Source organism: Chlorocebus sabaeus, chromosome 11, assembly GCF_047675955.1.
Source record: "Chlorocebus sabaeus isolate Y175 chromosome 11, mChlSab1.0.hap1, whole genome shotgun sequence".
NCBI classification, from domain to species: domain Eukaryota; kingdom Metazoa; phylum Chordata; class Mammalia; order Primates; family Cercopithecidae; genus Chlorocebus; species Chlorocebus sabaeus.
This window is the reverse complement of record NC_132914.1, coordinates 28543345-28569558: the sequence shown is the minus strand read 5'-3', so window position 1 is coordinate 28569558 and position 26214 is coordinate 28543345. Positions and strand designations below refer to the sequence as shown.

The 26214-nt window shown below is 43.3% G+C and overlaps 1 protein-coding gene across 1 annotated transcript; it reads right to left on the bottom strand.

Annotated features, from left to right (window-relative positions):
* KLHL42 (kelch like family member 42) lies at positions 1 to 22853 on the bottom strand. Its single transcript, XM_007968037.3, has 3 exons — positions 21764 to 22853; positions 11112 to 11305; positions 1 to 5295 (listed from the first exon to the last, which is right to left on the bottom strand). Exons 1-3 carry the CDS (start codon positions 22633 to 22635, stop codon positions 4844 to 4846), a joined length of 1518 nt encoding a protein of 505 aa, XP_007966228.1. The 5' UTR covers positions 22636 to 22853; the 3' UTR covers positions 1 to 4843.
* Between the last annotated feature and the right edge of the window lie 3361 nt (positions 22854 to 26214).

Below are 26214 nucleotides of genomic sequence, written 5' to 3'. Positions count from 1 at the left end.
TGACTGAGAACTACTTTATTTGAAGATATTTTCTTCTATAGTTCTAAACACAAAAGGAATGCTGTTATAGTGAGTACTTCATAGGCATTCTTGTATTCAAATGAATCACATAATGTTTACACTTTTAAGCTACACTTGAAATTGAAGACTTAATACAACCTTTTAACAAAGAAAGTATCAGTCATATCAAAACATAACTATTCATTTTACAGATTATCACTTTCCCTAAAATGACTACTAGGTATGAAAACATTGCAGGGACAGCTGAAGCGCCCCATTCTTAAGGTTTTAATAGAAAAAATGACAATAATGTAAATCACATTTTCCTTTCCTTTACTAAACTATGGCAATCCATTTAAGAAAGCACCAGCCAGCCGTACAAGTCATTTCAGCACCCTTTGCTCTTCAAAATTAACCATCTTTTATATTTAATGCTTCCGGTAGGAATAAAAATGGTTATGTCAAGTACAGACGTCAGCAACGCGTCAGCTGGTTGAATTTATGATGTGTTCCTAAGTTAACGAGAAAATAAAAAGAAAAAAACTCTTATGTGAATAAAACCTAAGGATGAAAAACTATCCTTTGATAATTATCACAAAGCAAAATCAACCGCCTTTTCATCAGTCCTAGTGTGGAATGGAAATTTCTTTATTAATACTTTTTATGGGAATGTTTTAAAGGCATAGGTATAAATGCACATGCAATCAGCTTGCCCCTCTTGGATAGTAACTTCCCTGGCTTCACTTCTCCTTTTCACTGGACCAAGCTGCTGAGCCCCTAACTGCAAAGTCTGCAGTGCTTAGTGAGCATTTTTAAATAAAGCAGATTCCATGTGATTTTCATTTTTTCACACACAAAAAAAGACATACAGAGAAGACTATGAAAAGGAATGAGACAAAGGCATTGAGCAAAAACCTAAAACACAGGATGTGATGTTCAAATTTAAGAGAAAAACAAAACTGGTTCGTGATGATTGTTAGCAAATCACAAAAACAAAGGATAGGGCCAAGACCGAAGGGACCACCAGACCACCGAGCCCCAATGTGCCAGACAAAAGTGGGCATTTTTGAGACGATGCCCTGGTGAAGACAATTACAGTGAACCTCTCTATAAGGCCATAAACTCTTCAAGGTCATGGACCATGACTTATTTATGTCTGTATTCTCAGTTCTTAGCATTGTCTTGCAAATGACAGACACTCAGTATTTCTGGTAATCAGAACTGGAGCTCAATCAGCTCACTGCTTTCAAAGCCATTTTGGTTGGTATCTACCAACTTGATTCCTTCAACTCCTCTAAGGCAGGGATGGCGAATAGCCTTCATTTCACTCTGATGGACTGGGAATAGATGTCTGGAAGCACCAATCTGACATGGATTCTAAGAGCAAATCCTGGCACAGAGGACAGGAATGCTGCACTCATTCATAATGCCTCCTTAAAAGAGCGGTGGCACAGGTGTTACGTATTTCCCACTCCTGGTCTAGGAAAAAGGCAGCCAACCCCTACTCATATTCCTTTTACATTCCTAGACTGCCTCTAGAGTGATCTGCATTAAGCCACTGTTCGTTAAGTGCTGGTTGATCAGGAAGACCAAGGCCTTTCCTCTCAATTTACGTCTTTGGCCAAACAGGTAGGGTCAGAACTTCACCTAGAAATCTGAAAACACATCACCCACAATGCTCAATAAGCAACAGTTCATTGAAAGAGAACAGGCATTTACTTGATTACTACCTTTGTAGAGAGAGAATTTTGCCCATCTCAATGGTGTGTAGCTTTTGTTGATATCTAAGGCATTTGGAATTACTTAGGATCTTGGTGTTAAGAAAAAAGGGCAGGGTTAAATTATCTTTGGTCCTCATTCTAATCTTAAGACTTCTGTTTGTTTCTTCCTGGTACCCATAACCTTCTCAGCACTTCGTCATTGTGACTTAACCAGTACTGTTGAAATGATCAACTCTTTTACACGTTCATCAGAAAACCTTTTAAAGGATGGTAAGGGGAGAGGCCTCTGAAACTACCAGGGTTGAAAGGAAAGCCAGAGAGAATGACAGGAAGAACCAACCTTCTAATAACCCACACACAGGACTCTCTCTCTACCATTCAGACTGCTATCTATAAAATAGGGTGCTTCTGGTTGGGGAATGCCACCCCAGGTCCTCCAAGCAACCCCTTTCCCCATAGTGGGAGGTCAGCATCCCTCAGAAGAATCTCAGAAAAAAAATGATAAAGCATGTAGAGAACTGGGAAGAAAATAGAGAGATACTGTCAAAGAGTAAAGGACAGTCCTGGGGGATAAAGGGGGATTTTCTTTTTTCTTTTTTCTTTTTTTTTTTTTTTTTTTGGAGACAGAGTCTTGCACTGTCATCCAGGCTGGAGTGCAATGGTGCGATCTCAGCTTACTGCAAGCTCCACCTGAAGGGAGATTTTCAAAGCAACATTGCCTCTATCATAGGTGAGAGTCTTCAATGTAATACTGGCACCAACAAGAGAACAGAGTTAAATTAAAACTGCCCTTCGAAATGTCAACAGAGCTGATGTGCGCAGCAGGAAGGACGATGTCACAAAATGCACAGATTGGTTCCTATTGCACATTCTACCTTTCCCAAGTACTCTTGGCAGCCCAGAATAACAAAATCTTGTTAGATGTCTGTCTTAAAGAGAGCTATAATATGCAAACACACACACACACACACAAAATCTAGTTTATAAAAGAGCTTTGTGGATCACAGCATACCTCCACTTGATCCAAGAATTTAATTGTCAACATTAGGCAAACAGATGAATGTAATCAGGAAGAGAATTAACTGGTTGGCTGGAATATTGTATTTGATATGATGTGCTTATGCGCAAACTAATCTCCGTTTGTCCAGTACTAATTCAACTGACTCATCTTCTAAATGTATAGGACTAAGTCTTTAAAAAGTTAAGCTTTTCAGCAACAAAAAGTTAACATCATCTAAAATAAATTAAATTTTAAAATATAGGTAATGAAATTATAGGTCACTGGAAATTCATTTCTACAATGAATATAAATTAACATTAAAATCTATTAAGTACTATTCCTGGGAAGATTTTGGTTCAGAGGTTATCTTTTAAGGGCATAATATTTGGGAATAAATGGGCACAGCTTAGAAACCCTTACAAAGTTATAAGCAGACTAGAGATAAGATTATTTGGTGATAAGATACAAAGATCTCTTTCTATGTCCAAAATAATGGCTTACCTCATTTTAGTTAATAGAAGTATTCCCAAAAAGTTGTGCAAATAGGCTTTTTATAACTGGACCCTTATTTTAAGTATACTAGAGGCCATGGTTGTAAAGAAACCCTGTAATGACTCCGCTAATAAACTGAAGAACTCTAAGTGATTTGCCCCTGTCCTACATCTGCACAGTGGACGGCATACTCCAGGCACTCAGTAAGTGTTTGTTGAATGCATGAATTTGTTCTGACAGTTTTTTTTCCCCCTACGGGACTTTATCTTAAAGTGAGGCACATGCTAACTGAAATGGTTCTGCCCGCTGTTACTGCAGAAAAATGGAATCCAGCTCACAGTTTAACTGATTCCATCACAAAATATCAGATAATTTCAGAGTGTTTTCAATCAAAATAAAATTTCCATAAGTATGAGTATATATATTTTTGAGGAATGTTGAGCTATGATTGGCAGAAGCTTTTACTGTTAACTCAGTGAAAACAACTGCTTGAGCTGAATTCTATTTCAATTAACCAAGGCAAGTAAAGCACTTTACCTAACTTCAGAAATACCACCAGAAACCATTCCACTTTTGTAAGAGAGTCTTCCCCTCACTCCAGCACAAATATTTAAATGCTGTCCTTACCTTAGTCTACAAAAGCAAAAACATGAATTACAAAGCTAAGATTAAATTAGAAAGTTGCCTGACTTAAATATGACAAAGTGTTTTTAGCCTTAAAATAAGAACTAAGTCAAATACATTCAATAAAGGTAACTCTTAAAGGCAAATTTTTTTCTTATTTGGTGTTTTCTTCCCTTCCCATTTAAATTTAAGACTCAATTTTTAAAAATATTCATATATCCATTTTTCTAAATAATATATCCTCTTTAAAACCATACAGAATGCCTAGCAATGCAACCTATGTGTCCACATAAATATGCAGTCTGCCACATAAATAAAATAAAAGGTTACATCAGTCTATTTATTCAGCATTTGTAACTGCAAAAACGGCTGGAAAAATAGCTGAGAATATTTTTATCCAGGTTTTGGGGAGGACTGAACACTGGTAAGGGTTCACTGTAGGGCTCCATCATAAGTTTCCTAAAAAGTAGTGTGCAAACAAAATATCTGAACACAGAACCCTATTTTAAACATACTAGATGTATGTGTGGGTATGGGTGATGGAGAAGAGAGAATGAGTATGTTAATATGAATGCTTGTCAAGCACATTGATAAGAAAAAGAAAACCTCTCACTTAAGGTGCTAATGACATGTCAAGGGTCCTAAATACAACAGATTTTAAAATCATCTTAACCATTTGTTCCAATTATTGACTTTGGCCCTTTACCACACAGACACAATGAATCTACATTTTGATGATCCGTCATTGGCCCAAGTATCATGTTTGGAGATGGATTTGCTCCCATAATTTAAAAATCAATAATTTAAAAAATAACAAAGTTGGTCTCTTTTTTCCAACAGTTTTCAAGTAATTAATTCAAGTAAGCTTATTTACAGCTGCTACTGTATATATGTGACCTACTTTAACCCTTCTTTACCCTTTAGGAATCGGTCTCCCTTGGAATGGGACACCACATTTTTAAAAAAATCTTGAACCAGGTTTCTTTCATCTACTAATGCAATTCAGTCATGTTTCTGCTTTATTGGGCAGATAAAGAGAAGAAACCAGCAAGTTATGTCCAAAAGCTGGAAAACGCCGAAATGCTTCCCAACTATCTGAAAAGATGTTGTACTTGAGGAACACTCGGTGTTCCAAGCTGGTCGACAGGGTGACATCTCTGCTCATGATGTAGATGCCGTCGTTATGGAGCGCACAAGTCAAGTTAAGACCCGATTTGGACGTGTTCTCCTTGAGGTAGAGCCACTGGCGGGTGATGGTGTTGTAGGACTGCACGGTGAGCATGTCTTCGCTCTGGCTGCTCCTGCGGTTGGGCCCCAGCTCGTGGAGACACCCCCCGACGATGTAGATGGTCTCTTCCACAGACACCATCTGCTGCTTGCGAATGTGGACATCACATGTTTCAAACAGCGTCCAGATGTCGGAAGAGGGGCAGTACTGCAAAATGTTCATGTTCCGGTCTAAAAGAAAGAAAGGCAAGTGATGACTCCGCCCCCACTAACGCCACTAGGCAAGGCTGTACAGAAATGTCTAACTCTACATGCATAATTTGGTAACAGAGAAAAAAAACTGTTTCAGAAAAAGCACAACTTGGAAAAACCGTTTTCAAAATGGCTGGGAAGAGATACATTTAGATCCATCCACACTCACCTCTCACTCCCAAACGTCTCTGCCTTGGGAGACTCAGACTGGATAAAACCAGGAAGAAGAGCAGCTCTGACTTTCACACAGCCCCTCCTCCCTGGTACCCCCACACCTGTGAACCACCAGCTCAGTGTAAAAAAAGTAAGTGCCTCAGAACCCTCATCAATAGCTACAAAATTACCGACTACTTAATACAGAAGCCAGGCTGGGCAGGAAGCAGATTATTCTTGACAGCTGATCCTAAGAAACAGGACAAGTAGCAACACAGGATTTCCAGGGGCTGTCTAGTGAAAAGGACACAACATTACACTTCAGGAGAAATGCATCAAAGTCTCACCTGCGGCCTTCTAACAAGCCACAGAATCACTTGGCAATTCAGTTTTCCAGTTTTTTTAATTATTATTATTTGTAAAGGCAGGGTCTTTACCATGTCCAGCCTTGGTTTCCCAACTTTTATCACCAGAGAGACACTAACAAAGGTCTTCCCATGTCCCTCACAAGAGACAGTTGTAGTGTAGATAAGATCAAAGTCTAGATAAAAGGTTGCTCTGACATTTTAAATCAGTAATGATTTTCAGCCAGGCATGGTGTCTCATGCCAGTAATCCCACCTCTTTGGGTAGCTGAAGCAGGAAAATCACTTGAGCCCAGGAGTTCGAGACTATTATTAGCCAGGCATGGTGGTGTGCACCTATGGTACCAGCTGCTACTTGGAAGGCTGAGGTGGGAGGATCACTTTAGCCTGGGAGGGTGAGGCTGCAGTGAGCTGTGATCATGTCACTGCATTCCAGCTAGGGTGACAGAGTGAGATCCTGGTCTCTCAAAAAAAAAAAAAAAAAAAAAAAGTAATTTTCTTAAGGAAAAATGTTGCCTAGTCTCTTTGTGAAAAACACTTGTGAAATTTAGAATATCTAGTTTTGTTTTTCTTGTTTTTAATTGTTCTCTTTTTCTTTTCTCCTCTAGCAAAGAATAAATAAGTATTTTAGCCTCAGCAGAAAAAACAAATGCTCTGAGTTATAAACAGAATGAACTTCGTTTGTTGTTTTTTCTAAACAAACAAATCCTGTCCATGAAGGAGACAGCTCAGCTTGGGAACTGACAGACAACTAAAGCCTACAGCATTGCGCCGGCTGCAGACGCTTGGTAAGAGAAGACAGCTCATTTTCTCAGAAGTTCCATACCTCTTACAGTCCTTCCTTCTGAGAGGGACCCACCCATAGTTAGCAATGCTTAAAGAGCACCCTCCACAGCCACATCTGATACAAACTAAAGGATCTCCTAAGAGAGCAAAGTCCTGTGCGCGCACATGTCCTGATGTCTGGAGAAATCTCAGAATTGTAAGCCACGGCATTAGGAAACTGTCCTGACTTCCACCCATATTAATACCTCTCCTTCTTTCTTTTTACTGTAGCTATTATGATAAAGATCATTTTAGGAGATGGCCCAAGGGGATTTTAGTCACTAATTTATCCAAAAGTGCTCCTTAGTGACCTGGCTGTCCACCGAATGAATAAAGAACTCATTATAGTGAGGCTTCCACATATTTCTAAGCTCCAGGCCCAAAGGTCTTTCCAGGTGTTCTGTAAATGTTTTCTCTCCTCACTCAACAAGGGCTCAGACCATGAAGAGGTGGCTTGAGTTGGTGGAATGATCTTTTTGTTTTTACATTTAAAGTTGATTCTGAAGTTTGACAAATCACCCTTCTTCCCTTTACAGCTATTACTCTCTACTGAACTTCTTTGAATTTCTTCAGTGCCGCTAAAGAATTAAAATAATCAAATAGCTACCATAAAAATGAGCTATTATTTACTAAATTATAAAAGTCTCATTTGACTTAAAAAGTCAGGAGGCTAAAAACTAACTTTCTTTCTTTTTTTTTTTCCTAACAATCATGATGTCTTATCTGAAATACACGGAACTATTAGGAAGTGCTGGGAAAGCCCCAGCAGAGAAAGAGGAGGGCTTCAGAGTATAAGTAACTGCCCAGCTCTCCCATTTTAAAAAACTAGTTTTCAGCCCTTATACAAATAGCCATCCATCCACATCACTGAACCATCCCATCAAGGGTATTTGGCTCAGGGAATCCAGAACAGAAATCACGGTGGGTGGCCCAAGTGAAGAAGGTACATTAGCAGTGGCTTGTGAAGCTACAAAACACACAAGAAGGGTTTTCTAGGTCAAATCTAAAGAACATTTGCTCAGCCAGGGTCATGGAAAAACTAGGAAATCTACCAGTAAAGTACTCTTTGGGTTACAGTGCCGCCTGTCAGTGTTGAACAGCTCTTGGTTACAAGAGAAGTCAAAGCACATATGTGTGTTATGTCAGCCCACAAGATGCAGTCTGTGTTACTCAACCTAGAGAGGAATGAGAATTCTTAGAATTGCTCATAGGTAAATAACTGGGAGTATTGACTTTCCTAGAAGAAAAGACACACACACACACACACACACAAGAGAGGGGGATTACTACATAAACACAGGAGTTCTGGGGGACTGAGGGGCACATAGCTTAGTCTAAACCTATAAAGTTAATCACTGTAACCTGACAACCAATGTTGAAGATCAAAGAAATGACTACTAAGTCTCTTTTTTTTTGTTTTCCAATTATACGTAAAGAACAAGTTGAAAACTATCTTTAGTGGAGAGTCACCAGAGAGGGACATTGGGAACAGCTCGACAAATAATGAAAACTTGGAGTGGGAAAAAAAAAGGTCACTTCTCTTTGTCTTCCCTCTCCTTAAATACATAAATATACACATCACTTCAGTGGGTTGCATGGTTGTCCCTAACAAGATACATCAATTTCCTAATTCCCTAAACCTGTGAATCGTGATTTTATTAAAAAAATAAATTAATAAAGCGGGGGGAATCTTTGGGTCAGGCACAGTGGCTCACACCTATAATCCCAGCACTTTGGGAGGCTGAGGTGGGAGATCGCTTGAATCCAGGAGGTTGAGCCTGCAATGAACTATGACTGTGCCGCTACACTACAGCCTAGGCAATAGAGTGAGACTCCATCTCAATGGAAAAAAGAAAAAGAAAGGGGGTCTTTGCAGATGTAATTAAGTCAAAAACCTTAAGACAAGATCTTCCTGGATTACCCAGATGGGGCTTAAATCTAACAGTGGCAACTGTCCTTAGACAGAAGGGGAGAAGCCACAGACACACACAGAGGAGAAGTCCCTGTGAAGATGGAGGCAGGGGCATCATGGAGCCACCAGCCAAGGAGCCCCGAGCTACCAGAGACTAGAAGGAGCAAGGAGGAATCCACCCCTAGAGGCCTCAGAAGGAACACAGCCCTGCTGACAACTTGACTTCTGACTTCTGGTCGCCAGAACTATAAGAGAATATATTTCTGTTGTTTTAGGCCACCAAGTGTATACTAACTTGTTATGGCAGCCACAGGAAACTAACACACCTCCCACCATCTTCCCCACTGAATTAATGTTTAGACTTACTCTAAAAAGAAATAAATCAGATGTTCATCAAATACTTTACATTTTAACGTCTTCCTAACATAAATCCCCCAAAACGGGACACATTTGGATATGGTGGAAGGAATTTCTGTCACCTATCTGGATGCCGTGTTAGCCTGTGGATTTCTGTCCTTTGGGAAGTTCCCACGGCTGCTACGGCCTCACAGGGTCTTCTTCATGCTTGTTAGCCAGGGCTGAAGAGCTCTGTCCTGCCCATATGGCACCACAAAGGAGTGGTAGTTTATTTCACCATGTCAAATAAAACGGCAACTCTACTACTTTAATGTGGCTTCAAGTCCTAAGAGCCAGGTGACACCTTTTCTGTAAGTCCTGGGCTCCATAGAGTCAGACAGACCAAATGCAGAAATAGATTTCCTTGGATAAGAGGTAACTTGGAGACGCCTGTTAGGATAGTGGAGGGAAGGAAAGGCACCCCTCTGCTTGACTATCCCCCATTGTCTGTCTTCCCACAACCAGTTTTCTTTTTTCTTTTTCTTTTTTTTTTTTTTAATTTTAGAGACTGGGTCTCACTCTGTCACCCAGCCTCGGGTACAGTGGGGCAGTCATAGCTCACTGCAGCCTCAAACCCCTGGCTCAAGCAATTCTCCTGTCTCAGCCTCCCAAATAACTGGGACTACAGGTATATGCCACCACATCCAGCTAATTTTTTTTATTTTCATTTTTAGAGAAGGGGTCTTGCTATGTTGCCCAGGCCTGTCTTGAACTCCCGGGCTAAAGCGATCCTCCTGCCTCAGCCTCCCAAGTAACTGGAACTACAGGTACATGACACCACATCCAGCTAATTTTTTTCTTTTCATTTTTAAAGAAGGGGTCTTGCTGTGTTGCCCAGGCCTGTCCTGAACTCTCAGACTCAAGCAATCCTCCTGCCTCAGCCTCCCAAAGTGCTGGATTACAGGCATGAGCCACTGTGTCCCGCCAACAACTACAATGTTCTCTATCACTGTTACATGAGACAATTCCCTACCAAGAAGAGCAGTATAAAACTTGCTGGCAAGCAGGGCATGGTGGCTCATGCCTGTAATCCCAGCATTTTGAGAGGCCAAGGCAGAACAATCACTTAGCCCAGGAATTCAAGACCAGCCTAGGCAACATAGGGAGACCTTGTCTCCACAAAAAATAAATACACTTGTCGAGAAATTTTTTCATTTCCAAATTATTAACTATACAATGCCTGCCAAAAAAGTGAAAAACACATATGCACATTTTAATAAATAGTAGAACCAGGCCAGGAGCGGTGGCTCACACCTGTAATCCCAGCACTTTGGGAGGCTGAGGCAGGTGGATCACCTGAGGTCAGGAGTTACAGACCAGCCTGGCCAATGTGGTGAAACCCCATCTCTACTAAAAATACAAAAATTAGCTGGGCGTGGTGGTGTATGCCTGTAATCCCAGCTACTTGGGAGGCTGAGGCAGGAGGAGTGCTTGAACTCAGGAGGTGGAGACTGCAGTGAGCCGAGATCGTGCCACTGCACTCCAGCCTGGGTGACAGAGGGAGACTCCATCTCAAAAAATAAATACACAAATAAATAGATAGTACAACCACCTCCCACTGCTGGTCAGGAAAGAGCTCTCTTGTATTCACACTCTTGCTCCTCCTGTGATGTGTGACCACTGTCCTAAAGCTGGGTTTCTGGAACCTCTATCTGATGTGTGTGTGCTCACAAAGAGAGAAAATGAGAACTAATCTGCAAGGATGCTCTGGCACTAAATTCCATAAAGGTGGATGGGGGCAGGTTTGGTGTGTGTTTGTGGTAAGGATGGGAATTCCCAGGTAATCTTCTCCAAAGACCTACCCAACCTCAGAAAGTGATCCCCACAAACCAGGCCCAGCCAAATCACAAGACAGCTGACCAAAAAGCTGGGTTTCCAGAAGCAAAAAAAAGAGATAACGTTTTTTTTTCACAGCTCTCCCTTCCCCATTCGAGTTTCATGCTCACACGAAGTTATCAAAAGATCCCTCCTGTCCCAATCATCCCTGCCATATGGGACTCTCTTCCTTCCAGATGTGTAAGTGTACACTATTGAAGCACAACATGACATTCGGATATGATGGGGTTTCCTCTGACACCCTCTTGCCCTTCCCAGACTGCTGACGCCTACGCATGGGCAGAGCACCCACCTGGTCCCTTCACTTACCTCTGGTGGTGTATCCTCCAATGACATAAATTTTCCCCTTACACTCACAGGCAGAGAACTCAGCCAGAGGATTGGGTAAGGGCGCCACAAAATTCCACGCATCCTGCTCAGGGTTGTAACACTCAACATTAGAAACGGCCTGCCCTCCAATGGCATAGAGTTTTGAATTAACAGCCACAAGTTTGAAGTTAGACCTGAAAGAGAGACACACAGGCCCACAGAGTTAGTTCTTCTGATCAATGAGAAGTGTAACGATGGCATGAACTCTCCTGGACATCAGAAGAAAATTAGCTCTCCCCGTTGGGGGCCATTCCACCTGAGGACAGAGGAGGAAAGGATGGCTTCTCGAACCTCACTCCTGTCCCCGAGATTCCACGGGAATGGCACACTGTCCAAACACTAGCTATCGAAGATAAGCAGTTCAATACAACAAGTTATTAATCTTGTTCAGCCTTAGTCCAGCAACCAAAGACAACGTGTATACACTAAACTCCACACTTTCTTTCGGGGGCAGGCACAAAGGTAAGAGGGGAAGGCACCCACCTCACCCGGTTGTCTTTCACCTCTCACAATGGTTATTTCATTCTTCCTACTGAGTAGTATGGCTTCATCTTAGGGACACACTGGTGCTGCCGAGACAGATAGGCAGGTATGAGGGGTGACTGCTAAAGGGTGGGTCAGGAGATGCTTGCACCACCAGTACACCTGAGCAGGACACTAGTCCTGCCTCCCCGCTCCAAGGGCATCTGACATACTGCTTCACAACATATAAGATGGGGAGAGGTCAGCACTGAACAAATTCACAGTTTGTATTTACTTATTTATTTACCAATTTATTTATGAAATAAGGTCTTGCTCTGTCACCCAGGCTAGATTGCAGCGGCACAGTCATAGCTCACTGCAGCCTTGAACTCCTGGGCTCAAGAGAGTCTCCTGCCTCAGCCTCTCGAGTAGCTTGGACTACAGATGTGCACCACCATACTCAGCTATACTCAGCTAATTTTTTATAAAAATGTTTTGTGAAGATGGCATCTCACTATGTTGTCCAAGCTGATCTTGAACTCCTGGCCTCAAGTGATCCTCTTGCTTCAGCCTCCCAAAGTGCTAGTATTAGAGGTATAAGACACCACAACCAGCCTCAAAAATATTTTGATCCAGCATTCTTAGGGTCTTTACATATGTTAATTCAACAAATACTTCTATTGACAAATGCTCATCTTTCATAAAATTAAGGGACTTGAAAAGAGATGTACAATGATTTCCAGCTCTATATTCAGTAAATAACTAAATGCTGCTCATCAGCTTCAGACACTAAATAAGTCTTATGATTTTTGAACTGAAAAGTAACACAAAATTAATTTGTTTTGATATAGCACACAAGGATGAATCAGAACTTTGAAAGCCAGGAAGGATAAACACTTGGGAGTGCTGGGTCGGTCTGCTGTGAGATGTACAACAGTCACAAGTTTCCAAGAGTATGCGCAGCAGCATGATGCAACAGAAAAAGACCTGAGCACAAATCAGAAGACCTCGCTTCTAGTCCCAGCTCTGCTGATAACCAGCTATCGTCCAACCACCTCACTTCGTCATCTGTAAAATGGTGATAACAGCCATCACAAGGTGGTAGAGATGATTAAATCAAATAGTCTATCAGAAACTACTACACAGAGATAAAATACTATCGTTCAAATTTCTGTTTTCTAGTGTTTGAAATAAAGGTGCTAAACCAAGTGAATTTCAAGACCACATCTAATTCCAACACGATGATGTCTTCAAAAATAATAATATACTAAGAAAGAATGGAGGTAGAGACTATGCACACACACAAAATTATATAAGGGGGTAGATTAAGAAAAAGCAGTGAACAAGAAGCCCATGCTTGATCTCCTAAAAAGTGTTCAATAAAACTGATGTATTACACTATGGAAACAAGGTTAGTAACAAGCACCTACTAAACAGTTAAGATTTTTTAAAGGTTCCTATCATGTTTATATCTAAATGTATTTTAGTTTGTTTTTCCAATCAGAGCGTGAATAGAGTACTCTTCATCAAGAGCCTCGTCTTGTCCCTTAAGGCCAGCCAGCCAGTCAGCCCACTTTTTTGTGCCAACAGACGTCAGGGTGGCAGGTACTGGGGGGTCCCTGATTCCTGCTGCTTACCTTTCTTGCTGCCAATGGTCCTTAAAATCCAACCATGATGCCCTCTCTGTGTGTGCAAATTTGGGGAACCAAAGGAAATCAAGCTTGTAAACAAGCACTAAATTTTCCCAGCCGCAATTTGTTTTTGCTCCCCAAAAGTACACAGATAGTAAATTTTGTAAGATCAAAACAGTTTTTAGTATTTATCCAGCATAATCATTTGTCCTAAGCAAACATGTAAGGGGCTTCTTTTTGAGGCTCAATGAATAGGCAGTTAAAGTAAACGATTCCATCTCTCCAGACCCCGACACGCTCAAATTCACTTGAAGAGAAACACTTTTTAATGCTGAATTTGTTTTAAGATGAAATTGCCACCTAAAATCAGACCATTTAATAAAGAGGCATACTGCTAAAGGTTATGAGTCCAGGCTTACACAGGGAAATCTCAGACATCATCACACATCAATTGCTGTCTGACCTTAGACAAATTACTGAATCTGTGTATCTATTCCTCAGTTTTCCCATCTGTTAAGTGGGGATAAGAAGCGCACAATATCTGGCATGCAGTAAGAGCTGAAAATGACAGCAGTTGCAGAGATAAGTCATTCTACATTGGCATTCTACGGAATGCTTCTCTGGGTGTCCTAAGTCCAAGTTTTTCTTCACCTCAGGAGGGTTGGTTTCTCATTTGTCAACTGCAACAGTCACTGACTGCGACGTACTCTGGAACTCTCTACAAAGTGTGCTCTCATCCACAAATTCTCATCACTCACTGCTTCATTTCCAACTTTCTGAAAATAATTCTTCCAGGCCGGGCGTGGTGGCTCATGCCTGTAATCCCAGCACTTTGGGAGGCCGAGGCGGGTGGATCACGAGATCAGGAGATCGAGACCATCCTGGCTAACATGGTGAAACCCCGTCTCTACTAAAAATACAAAAAATTAGCCGGGCGTGGTGGCGGGAGCCTGTAGTCCCAGCTACTCGGGAGGCTGAGGCAGGAGAATGGCGTGAACCCAGGAGGCGGAGCTTGCAGTGAGCCGAGATCGTGCCACTGCACTCCAGTCTGGGAGACACAGCGAGACTCCGTCTCAAAAAAAAAAAAAATTCTTCCAGTCTTCACCTCCTGAATGGTAAAGGTATAAATTCAAGCTATCAACCACTTTTCAAAATTATCATCTCTACAGTATTTTCTTAATATTAACATACTATGTTCAGGAGTTAAAAAGAACTTCAAGACCAAGTAACAAGTCATCTATCATAGCTATATACTTGCTACTTGCAATAAAAATATTATCATTAAAATTTCTATTTTAAGTGAAAAAAATAGATAAAACCACAATTGCATTTCAAGGTCACTTATAAGAATTTTTTTTTTTAAAGGAGAACTTTTTAAGAGGCAGGGTCTCATTTCATTGCCCAGGCTGGAATGCAGTGGCCTGATCATGGCTCACTGCAGCCTTGAACTCCCGGCCTCAAGCGATCCTCCTGACTCAGCCTCCCAAGTAGCTAGGCCACCATGTGTGGCTTAAAAAGCTCTTTAAATCCCTAAAAGTTAAGTAACGTGAAACATGCTAAACACCAGCACACAGATCTCAAGGATTAACAGTAGCTACATACAACCACAGGAAGGCAAGATGACACAGAGGTCTGGGTGGCTTCGAGTCTAGCCCTGTGATTATGTGGAAGGTAATTAAACTCACTGAGCCTCAGCTTCCACTTTAAGGAAATGGGATTCATAACATCTACCTCATAGAGATGTTGTGAGCATTCATATGAAGTGACACCTCAAGTTGTGACTACAATACCTGACCCCGAGTAAGAGCTCAGGAAATGAAAACCATCATTATGACTCCCTATGTAGAGAAAGAAGTTTGCTTACCACCAGACTAAAAATTAGAACAAAATGCCAAGATCCTTTCAAAAGTCCTTTCTCAATCACTCAGAACACGATTGCTTAAGTCTGTGGGCAGGTCCTTTTGTCTCCTCTTTCCGCTTCATCTACTTGCCTTCTGCCACGTCCCTACACATTAATTTCCCCTAGGGACTAGGAAGGGGAGAAGGGAAAGGGCAGAAAATAGAGGTAGTCATTGTTGCTACTTATGCCCAGCTCTAAGAAACTCCAAAGGCAAAGATGTAAAAAGCAATTTAAACTGTTGGCCAAAATTAAATGGGGGGGGGCGGGGGGGGGGACTGTGAACAGACATACAGTTTTCTTTCTTGCACTATTCCCAGGCTCTACTACAACATCAACCACAGAAATGCTCCAAAAATGGTAAACATTGGCTGAGAGGAGAAGGGACAGCTCAGCAAACACTACGGCTGAGAACTGCAATTCCATCTCTGCCAGGAGACACTTGTTTATTAAAGTCTCTCTCCCAGCCTTGCTGTATTCACACATGGAACAGGAGGAATCACTCCATTTTCAGAGCTAAAGTGCAGGGCAATGGAAAAGACTAGAGAAAGCTTTGGAAATGGAGAACATTAACAAACAAACTGCTGCAACAGTGGTCAGTTCCTGCAAGTTATCACTGATTAAAGTGAGGAGGGAAAGCAAGCACTCTCAATCTCACAAGCTTTTTTTTTTTTTCTTTTTTTTTGAGACAAAGTCTCACTCTGCTGCCCAGGCTGGAGTGCAGTGGTGCGATCTCGGCTCACTGCAACCTCCCCGGCCCGGGTTCAAATGATTTTCCTGCCTCAGCCTCTTGAGTAGCTAGGGCTACAGGTGCCCACCACCACACTTGGCTAATTTTTATATTTTTAGTAGAGACAGGGTTTCACCATGTTGGCCAGGCTGGTCTCAAACCTCTGACCTCGGGTGATCCACCTGCCTCAGCCTCCCAAAGTGCTGGGATTACACGTGTGAGCCACCACGCCTGAAGGTCTCACAAGCTTTTACGTGTGAAGAGTTACATCCTGACAATGTGTGAGATCAAACCCACATTCAGATCATCAGGCAGTGTTGTACACTTGGCCTACAGAGCAAAACATTTCTTTTTCACCCCCTGATGATCATATAGCACCCACTATCTTCTCCAGAGTGCAAAAGGCTTTATAAAATCTCTCAATTGGCCGGGCACAGTGGCTCACGTCTGTAATCCCAGCACTTTGGGAGGCCGAGGCGGGCGGATCACGACGTCAGGAGATCGAGACCATCCTGGCTAACATGGTGAAATCCCATCTCTACTAAAAATACAAAAAATAAATTAGCCAGGCATGGTGGCGGGCACCTGTAGTCCCAGCTACTCGGGAGGCTGAGGCAGGAGAATGGCGTGAACCCGGGAGGCAGAGCTTGCAGTAAGGCGAGATCGCGCCACCGCACTCCAGCCTGGGAGACAGAGCGAGACTCCGTCTCAAAAAAAAAAAATCTCTCAATCCTAGAGTTCCTGCTATTTAAGATTCTGGATCACTGCACTATTCAGTCCCTGGGAAAAGTGAACTGCTCTACATTTGACCCCTTTTTCAGAGTAAAATACTGATACATCCCAAAGCAGTCTCCCACAAAGGTGAATCAAAGCAGATGTGAAATTCTACATAGCCAGAGGCCAGACTCTGGTTTTCTTTCTCAAGGTTCCAAATTACTTCCAGTGCATGCATAACTTGTATTGGATGCATCATCCAGGAACAACTCCATACTAGGTTTCATTTTTACTTGTCTCATCATCTAAACTCAATTTTAAACTTCTTGAGGGCAGCAACTATGTCATCAGTTTCTGTATATCCAATAATGACTAGAAAAATGCTGGGCTTAAAGGCTGTGGTGGAGCTGAGGCACACATGATGAAATTCTGAAAAGTAGCAGAGTACCACAAGAGATCTGTGCTCTATTTCTTAGAAGGAAATATTTTTTAAAAAAATAAGGGGGGTAATGTGCATGAAGATGGTCCCTGCAAGTCTAAAAGCCAAAACTTATCAACAGTTTAAGTGGTTATAACTACTCAATGGATATTTACATTTTGGTTGCTATACTTATTACACATCCTTGAGCAATTTACTTAACTTCTCTGTGCCTCACTTCCTGTCTCTTTAGAATGGGAACCTGCCTAACAGCCCTTGTGAAGAATAAGTGAGATAATACATGCAAAGCAACGGGAACAGCACCTACTGCAGAGTTAAGTGTTCAATAAAATGATGTCTCTCATTATTTCTCAGCTACTCTAAATAAATATGACTGTTACCAAGGTAAAAATGTTCACTATAGTGTTACAAATAAAGCGAAATATAAAATTATACATTAACTTTTATTACAATAATGTAAAAATATATTGCATAATTTTTTTTAAAGAAAACACATATTTTAAGCACCTATTATTATTGGACATCTTGTTAGGAGTAGGGCTATACATAAGCATTGAATAAGTCCTAGCTCCTGATGGGAAGGCAGAGAGGAGAGAATGTCAATTCAAGTAGGGGAGTGGACATGAGATGCTAGAGGAGCAGAGATGGAACATTCAGCCCAAGCGAGAGTTCAGGAAGGAACTCCTGGGAGATATGTCATACCTGAGTCAAAGCAGAGGGAGCTAAAGAAGGGTACAATTTCCAATACAGCATCAATAATCAATTAGAAGATATAATGGAGGGTCAGGCATGGTGGCATGTAATCTTAGCACTTTGGGAGGCCACAATGGGAGGACTACCTGAGGCCAGGAGTTCAAGACCAGCCTGGGTAACATAGCCCCCATTTCTACAAAAAAAAAAAAATTTAATTTTAAAAAGTTAACTGAGCATGGTGTTGCATGCCTGTAGTCCTAGCTACTGGGGAGGCTGAAACAGGAGGATTGCTTAAGCCCAAGAGTTGAAGGCTGCAGTAAGTTATGATCACACCACTGTACTCCAGTCTGGTGACAAAGCAAGACCCCATCTCTTTAAAAAAGAAAAAAAAAAGGGATATTTGGATGTCTGGCAACATTTTCTCTCTTCCACGTGGAAGTAACCAACTGTAGCTGAGAGGCAGAGCCCTCTTCTGGTGGGGCAATAGCTCTCGGCTTCATCGTAACTCCCACCCACCCCTCTCTGCAACAATTTCACCTACCCAGTCACTTTGGGATCTTATTTTTGAACACTGCAGAAAAAATAACTGCATGGGAAAACATGCACAACATTACATAACAGATGAGAGATTAATATCTGTATTCACACATGGAACTTCTCGAATGTGAAGAAAATAAGCCAATTTTTAGAAAACTGGCAAAGATCATTTACAAAGGAAATACAAATGGCCAACATATAAAAAGAATAATCTCTCTTCTAATTGGGAAAAATCACACTAGTGTTTTTGCCCATTAGGTTTGGGAAAAAAAAGATGATAATATTCTATCTTGGCAAGAGTATAGGGAACTGGCAAGTACAAACACTGTTGATGGAAGAGGAAATCAGAAGAATTTTTTTGATGGGCAATTTGGCAGGAGCAACCAAAATCTATTGATTTATTTATTTTTAACTGTTTATAGAGATGGAGCCTCACTATGTTGCTCAGGCTGGAGTGCAATAGCTATTCACAAGCCCAATCAGAGTGCACCGCAGCCTCCAGCTCCTGGGCTCAAGTGATCCTCCTGCCTAAGCCTCCAAATAGCTGGGACTACAAGTGTGAACCACTGCACCCAGCTTCAACAAAACTTAAAACATGTATACGCAGCCGGGCACGGTGGCTCACGCCTATAATCCCAGCACTTTGGGAGGCAGAGGTGGGCGGATCACGAGGTCAGGAGATCGAGACCATCCTGGCTAACACAGTGAAACCCCATCTCTACTAAAAATACAAAAAATAATTAGCCGGGCGTGGTGGCGGGCGCCTGTAGTCCCAGCTACTCAGGAGACTGAGGCAGGAGAATGGCGTAACCTGGGAGGTGGAGCTTGCAGTGAGCCGAGATCGCATCACTGCACTCCAGCCTGGGCAACAGAGTCTCAAAAAAAAAAAAAAAAAAAAAAATGCATACACTTTGCCCTACCTATCCAGAGATTCCACAAATTTTGACATAGGAAACTAACTCACATATGGCTACTAAGATACACGCATATCTACCAGGATGTTCAATATGGCAATGCTTATTGAAACATCCAGTGCAAATGGAAGTGACCAAAATGTTCATAAATAAGGGAAAGGCTAATTACATTATGGTACATCCTTAGGGTGGAATGACACACAGCCATTAAAAAGTGTGAGGTAGATCTACATTTGTTGACAGAGAAAAAGCTCTCAGCTATGGTTAAGTGGAAATATCAAGTGCCATAATAATCACTACAACCTAGTCAATTTTGGAATTTTTAAAATGTGTAAGGTGACACACCACCGTGCACATTAATATACATAAACACTTTTCCCCTATTGTTAACCACTATCAACATACTTATACAGCTGACCCTTTAATAACACGGGTTTGAACTGCAAGGGTCCACTTATATTCAGATTTTCTTCTGCCTCTGCCACCCGAGACAGCAAAACCAACACTTCCTCTACCTCCTCAGTCTACTCAGTGTCAAGACAATTAAGGATGATCCACTTCCGCTTAATTTTCTCTTCCTTAGTTTCTTAATAACATTTTCTTTTCTATAGCATACTTTATTGTTAGAATAAAGTATATAATACATATACAAAATGTTTTAATTGATTATATTATTGGTAAGGCGCCTGGTAAACAGTAAGCTATTTAGTAGTTAAGTTTTTGGGAGAGTCAAAAGTTATATGGGGATTTTTGACTGTGCAGGGGTTGGTGTCCCTAGCCCCCACATTACTTAAGGGTTAAGTGTATTTATATAAGTATACATGTAATTTACAAATATAAATGTTTATACATGTATAATATCTAAAGGTAACAAAAGTCTGTCGATACACTGACACTTTTTTTTCTGTACCCTGAGGGCAGACATTTCCTCTTCTTACTCTGTATTTTTGTGTAATTTTCAGTTTTTCTAAGAAGCATGCATTCATGCATTACTTGAATGCTTTTTTTTTTTTTCCAGGGGATGAAAAGGGCCTTCCTAGAAAAAAGACAAAGACTACCAAGGATGTATGAAGGGAAGAAAGAACTGTGAGGAACTGCGGTACTAAGGATGGCCTGGTGAGCGTCAAATGATGTGTAGCTGGAGGCATGCAAGAGGAGACAGAGAACTCAGGGCCGCCCACCCCTAATCAGACCACCACCCATAGCCACACAATGTTTCTTTGTTGTTTCAATTACAGCACATAGAATGTGTTAAAATAACACTTCCGATACCAAATTTTAAATATGGTATCATCTCAATGGTGCAAATAATGCATTAAAAATGGGCTGGCAGGAAATATGCCAACCTGCAGTTACTGACTCTAGGAAGAACGAGTAGTAATAATCATCTTTTTGCTTCTTCATTCTTTTCCATTTTCTAGTTTTCTGTAACCATGTATTATCAGGAAAAAAGCATACTTTTCAAAATGAATTCCATATTATAGGAGAAATAAAGCCAGTTATTTCCCCCAAATAATCCCTGGCCAAGGAGGACCCTCGAGTCAAATAGATAGACATATAAAGGATTCTCTGTTACTGTTAAGACTTCCTTTGCCTAGCTGTGAGTTCCCCAATTCCTTGCTCCACACTTCAGGACCAGGACCCTGTGAGGATTGTGATGGAAACACGTGGATGGGAAGAAAGGGTATTTTCATTCTTTCTTGAGTTACATTGATTCTCTTCCCTGCTTCTGAATGACTCTGAGGCCTCCTGGGCGCTACCGTCTTTATTTCCTACCATCTCTTCCCGTATATGCTCTTTGCTCTTGTTTTCATATTCCTTCCCTGGTTCCTTTCCCTCTCCCCTCTCATCCCACTCCTCAAGCTCCTCCTCTTCCTTTCTTCAAGTCACCCATATTGGAGGCAGGAGGGATTTGCAGGATGGGAGGGGGAGAAGGTTGGGTAAATGAAAATATTCCAGTTCTATAGTTGAACACTTCCAGGCTCAAGCTTTGGGTCATGACGATGGCTGTCCAGGGAAGGAAGCAAAAGACAAGATAAAAAATAAGAAAGGCAACCCCTATTGCAAATGTGAATACATTTCCAGTGATTATCTCTTGGTCATGATGGGTGTCACAGTGTGGAAGGCTCTCTGTTGTCACAGTCACTGACAACAGAAAAAAATCCCCCAAAGTCAGTGTCACAGGTTACTGTCCAGTGTGTCCTCATCAGGATCGAATCCTAAAAGCTAAGAAAATTTTTTTTAAAAATTAAGGAGCAATTTTCTTTTAAAGTATTCTTATAGGAAACCACGACGTCTTTTTTCACAAGAACAGAGACAAAGAAAGCAGATTCACCTAAAGGCACAATACCTGCCAAAAAACCACTCCACTACTTGACCTCACTGGGAAGTTCCTCTTCGCAATTTCTTAGTTCACTGGGAACTTTGCCAGCGCCAAGGCCAACAACATTCCTGAAGATGTCATTTCCACCTCAGCACACCCTCCCCTATTTACTGGCTCAGTAAACACCGGGCCCATGAACTAATGAACAAGTGAATGAATGAGAAGGCAGCAGCACTCTGCCGGGGTGCTTACCTCTTCTGGTTCATGGAGGCCACCTGGAGCCACTCGTTGGTGCTGGGGTTGTAGGAATGCGCAGCGGAGATCTCCTGGCTAGTGATCCTGTACCCGCCCACTATGAAGAGGTAGTTGTCCAGGATGGCAGACCCATAGCCCCTGACATTGACCAGGTCGGGAGGAAGGTTATTGGCCAGCGGGAACCAACGCTCAGTCATCTCCTCGTACCTGAGCATGGACGGGGGCTCCCCCTGGTAGGGGTGAGGGGCCAGGGGTCCCCCCAGGAAGTCCCCGAGGGCCACGAGGACAGGAGTCCCAGTCATTCGGGCCTCCCTCAGCCTCTGCTTCAGGCTGACATCCCCTGGAGCTTGGGGAGGAGACCCCAGGAGGTGGAACTGGGGCTTGCACAGCACCTCGTGGAAGTGGACGACCATGAAGCGCAGGCAGGCCTCCTGCAGGTCGGGCAGCCCGTACACCTGCGCCAGGCGGTACATCTCCAGGCAGTTGTTGAGCCGCACCTGGGACAGCAGCAGCTGCAGCAGAGACGTGACCTGCAGGAAGGAGGCCGCCTCCACCAGCTCGGACAGCAGGCTCACCTCATCCATCTCCTCATCCTCGTCCACCCCGCCGCCCTTCTCCCCACGCGGGCCCAGAAGCCAGCCTTCGCGGGCCCCGCCGGCGTTGATGAAGTCCAGCACCAGCCTCAGGCCCGGCGCGCTGAGGCCGCGCAGCTGCTGCACCTCCGGGCCGCCGGCCTCCTGGCTCAGGGCCTCCCGCATGCCGGAGCGGTAGAGGGCGCGGAAGTAGTCGCTTTGCTCGATGAGCTTCCTCTTGCTCACCGGGTAGCAGCGATCCTCCAGGCGGATCTGCACCATCTCCTCGGCCGACATGGCTGGGGGCCCTGGGGCGGCGGCGCTCACCGCCAGATCTGCGCGCCGGCCTCCCCGCCCCCACGCGCGCGCCGGTTCCGGGCGGGGCGCCGAGGGATGGCGGCCCGGGAGGAGCGGCGAGGTGAGGGCCGCCCGCGCTCGCCTGGCCTCTCCAGCGGCCCCTCCTCCCGGGGCCCGCTCCCGCGAGGCGGCGGCCCTGCCCTTCTCCTTTTCCTCAGCGCCAAAAAAGGGCCGGCGGAGCGCGCCGGGCGTCCTCGCGCGGGCTCTCCCAGGCAGCGCCAGGCGGGAAGGGAATCCTAGCCCCCAGCCCGCAGCCTCCTCCCCTGCCGTCCTTCTCACTTCCGCCCGCGGGACCCCGGCCGCCGGCCTGACCTGCAGGCTGTATCCGGCCCTCGGGAAGGCCCGGGAGGCTGCGGGCCTGGACGCCCCGGCTGCGGACGCGCAGCTGCGGGAGGCGGAGGGCGCGCGTCCCCGCAGCCTCTCTGCACGCCTGGGGCGCGCGGCTCCGCCGCCTGCCGGGGGCTGTAGCGATGCTCCGGGGTACCGCAGGGAGAAGAAATTAGTTTTCTCTCCCACGCTGCTTTACACGGGCTAAAGAAAAAGAAATGAACGTGGGAGGAAAGAGGAGGGAGTCTCTGGTCCAGGGAGACAAAAAGGCATCAAATCTAGGGTCGTCCTTCTGGCCCAGTCCGGCATCGAGTGTCAGTGGGCTGAGGCAAGCAGGCAATCTGTGGACATGTTGGTGGCAATGTTGGTGGCACGTAGAGCTGATTCTCTGGTAGGGTCGTCGCGTAGGAGCCATCTTACAGGAGGTCCAGGCAGATGGCAGCAGGTTCTCAGAGGAATCGGGTTGGGAGGCAGGGGACCTTGCATTTGCCACTGGGGCCCGTTGTTCTCCCTAAGTTATTAAAAGAAAGATGAAAGCGCAGTTCGACTAAATAAAGTTACATCACGTGGCTTCTGGTTTTAAACCACGTTTTCTATGAGCCATTGCTTGTCTACTTCAGTCTGGTTGGACTAGCCATTACGGAATGTTATCCTGTCGCAAAAGATCTGACAAAATCAGCTCATAGATGTCTGCAAGAGGTAGCTTTTCTTGTCACCCCCCTTTCTCCACCTACCCTGTCCCCATCATCTGAGGACTATTAAGAGAGATCACACGTTCAGTTTGGCTGAGCGCGATGGCTCACGCCTGTAATCCCAGCACTGTGGGGGGTCGGGGTGGGCAGATCACGAGGTCAGGAGTTCGAGACGAGCCTGGCCAACATGGTGAAACCCCGTCTCTACTAAAAATACAAAAATTAGCCGGGCGTGGTGGCACGTGCCTGTAATCCCAGCTATTCCGGAGGCTGAGGCAGGAGAATTGCTGGAACCCGGGAGGCGGAGGTTGCAGGGAGCCGAGATCGTGCCACTGCACTCCAGCCTGGGCGACAAAGCGAGACTCCGTCTCAGAAAAGAGAGACCACTTGTTTCCTATGTTCTCTCACTGAACATTGCAATTAGAAGGCCCACCCCAAATAATAACAGGAAGGACTTTTTGTGTTGCTCATGAATTCATCCAAGGAAGGAGGTGGGGGGAGAAATATACTGCTAAGAGTTATCTTTGGGTAGGAGAAGGGAGAAGGATTGAGAGGAAGCAGAGGGTGTGTTCACTCTTATCTTGCAAAACAAAAACAGAAAACCTTGAAAACTTCCTCCAAACCAAGATTTGAGAACCACCTATGATAAACAGTCCTTAACTTGGAGAGGATATGTGCTTGATATTTGGTTTTTTTGTTTGTTTGTTTTTACAAACTTCAGCTTTCTTCTTGAATGACAGGTTGTTAAATAATATCTTCTTCATAAGTATATTTCCCGTATTTAAAGAAGTACATCCTACCATGCTAACATTTTATGTTGGGAAAGGGAAAGGGTCAAAAACCAGAGAACTAAAGAAAGTCATAGGTGAAACATGAGATCCTTTCAACATAGTTTGGTTACATTTGTGGTTCTTCCTATGTAATTTGCTGCATCACAGAGAGGTGTTGTCATCTTTTACTTTGTATATTATTATTACTTTGGAAAAGAGGTTTATCTTTTTTAGGAAAAAAATGTATTTTTTTCTTTTTCTTTTTTTTTTGAGATGAGTTTTGCTCCTATTGCCCAGGCTGGAGTGCAATGGCGCGATCTCAGCTCACTGCAACCTCTGCCTCCCGGGTTCAAGCGATTCTCCTGCCTCAGCCTCCCGGGTAGCTGGGATTGCAGGCATCAGCCACCACGCTCGGCTAATTTTGTATTTTTAGTAGAGATGGGGTTTTACCATGTTGGTCAGGCTGGTCTCGAACTCCTGGCCTCAGGTGATCCACCCACCTCGGCCTCCCAAAGTGCTGGGATTACAGGCGTGAGACACCGTGCCAGGCAAAAAAATGCATTTTTTTTCCATAGTGATAGGGTCTTGCTACATTGCCCAGGCTAACCTCAAACTCCTGGCCCCAAGGGATCCTGCCACCCCAAGTGATCCTACTGCCTTGGCCTCTCAAAGCGCTAGTGCGTCTGGCCTATTTTCTTTATAATAATGCTGGGAATAAGGAACTAAAAAATAAAAGACATCGAAAATGGTCTAGTAGATTCTGGCCTCCCTGGAAAAAAAAGAAGGAAATAAAAATGGATCTATGACTTACTCAGTTGTTTTCTTGGATTCTACAAAAAACATTCATCTCTTCACCTTGTTTCACCTGGCCTTTAAATTGTTAGTGATAAAACTCCATTTTCACATCAACCCTTCACATTTCCATTCTCTATGAGGGTGCAGTGAGACACGATAAGCTTTGGAGCAGGAGGTGGAGTGGGTGATCATGGATTTAGCAGCTGCTTTGGGATAGTAGAGTATAACATCCAGTATTAAGCATCAGGCTGCGGAATTTTGCTGGGAGGCACCTCCTGTATCAAAGAGGCTTGGACCTACGATTTATCTATGCCTCAACTGGCAACAATACCAGATTCAGTGGGTCAGCCACAAAGAACAGGCTCTCAGTCTCTCCTCTGTCTCTTGAATCTTTCACCAATGGATGCTTTTGTTTCCCAGCCGTCATAGATATGCCTCAGACTGGTATTTTCTTGCCTTTTTAAAACAGACCAAAAAAATCATGCTCAAAGAATGATGTGCATTAGAAAGGCAATTCAAGCACAGTAACATTATCAGGGTAAGATGAGGTTGGACAGGGAGTCTGGGGTGTTAGTCTCACAATACTGGGCATTGATCTTGTGAGTTTTTTGGCTCCCAATATGATAATAACATTATTTAGGATTGGGAGCATCTTAAACGATCAACTCATTTTAATAAATTACACAGTAAGTTTTCTGTTAAGCTAGAAAAGCAATGTCAGAGCAATATAAACTCCTTTATTTTAAAAAGACCTAAATTTACTTCTAGGCCTCTTGAAAATACCGTTTTATATAACTGGAGGTATAATTTTATAGATCTGTTATTGACTGATCATTGGATAATAAAAACTGGCTTTGTGTTACTATCTATAAAACAGTTTTACAAACAGTTAGGTCAAATAGAGTTAGGTAATTTTTATTTTTTATTTTTTTGAG

Bases quoted from the DNA above. Each gene is read 5' to 3' on its own strand.
- KLHL42 (XM_007968037.3), bottom strand. From the start codon at position 22,635: ATGTCGGCCGAGGAGATGGTGCAGATCCGCCTGGAGGATCGCTGCTAC. The intron at 11,306-21,763 runs GTAAGCACCCCG...TCTCTCTTTCAG, and splicing joins GCCTCCATGAACCAGAAGAG to GTCTAACTTCAAACTTGTGG. The intron at 5,296-11,111 runs GTAAGTGAAGGG...TCTTTCTTTTAG, and splicing joins TGGAGGATACACCACCAGAG to ACCGGAACATGAACATTTTG.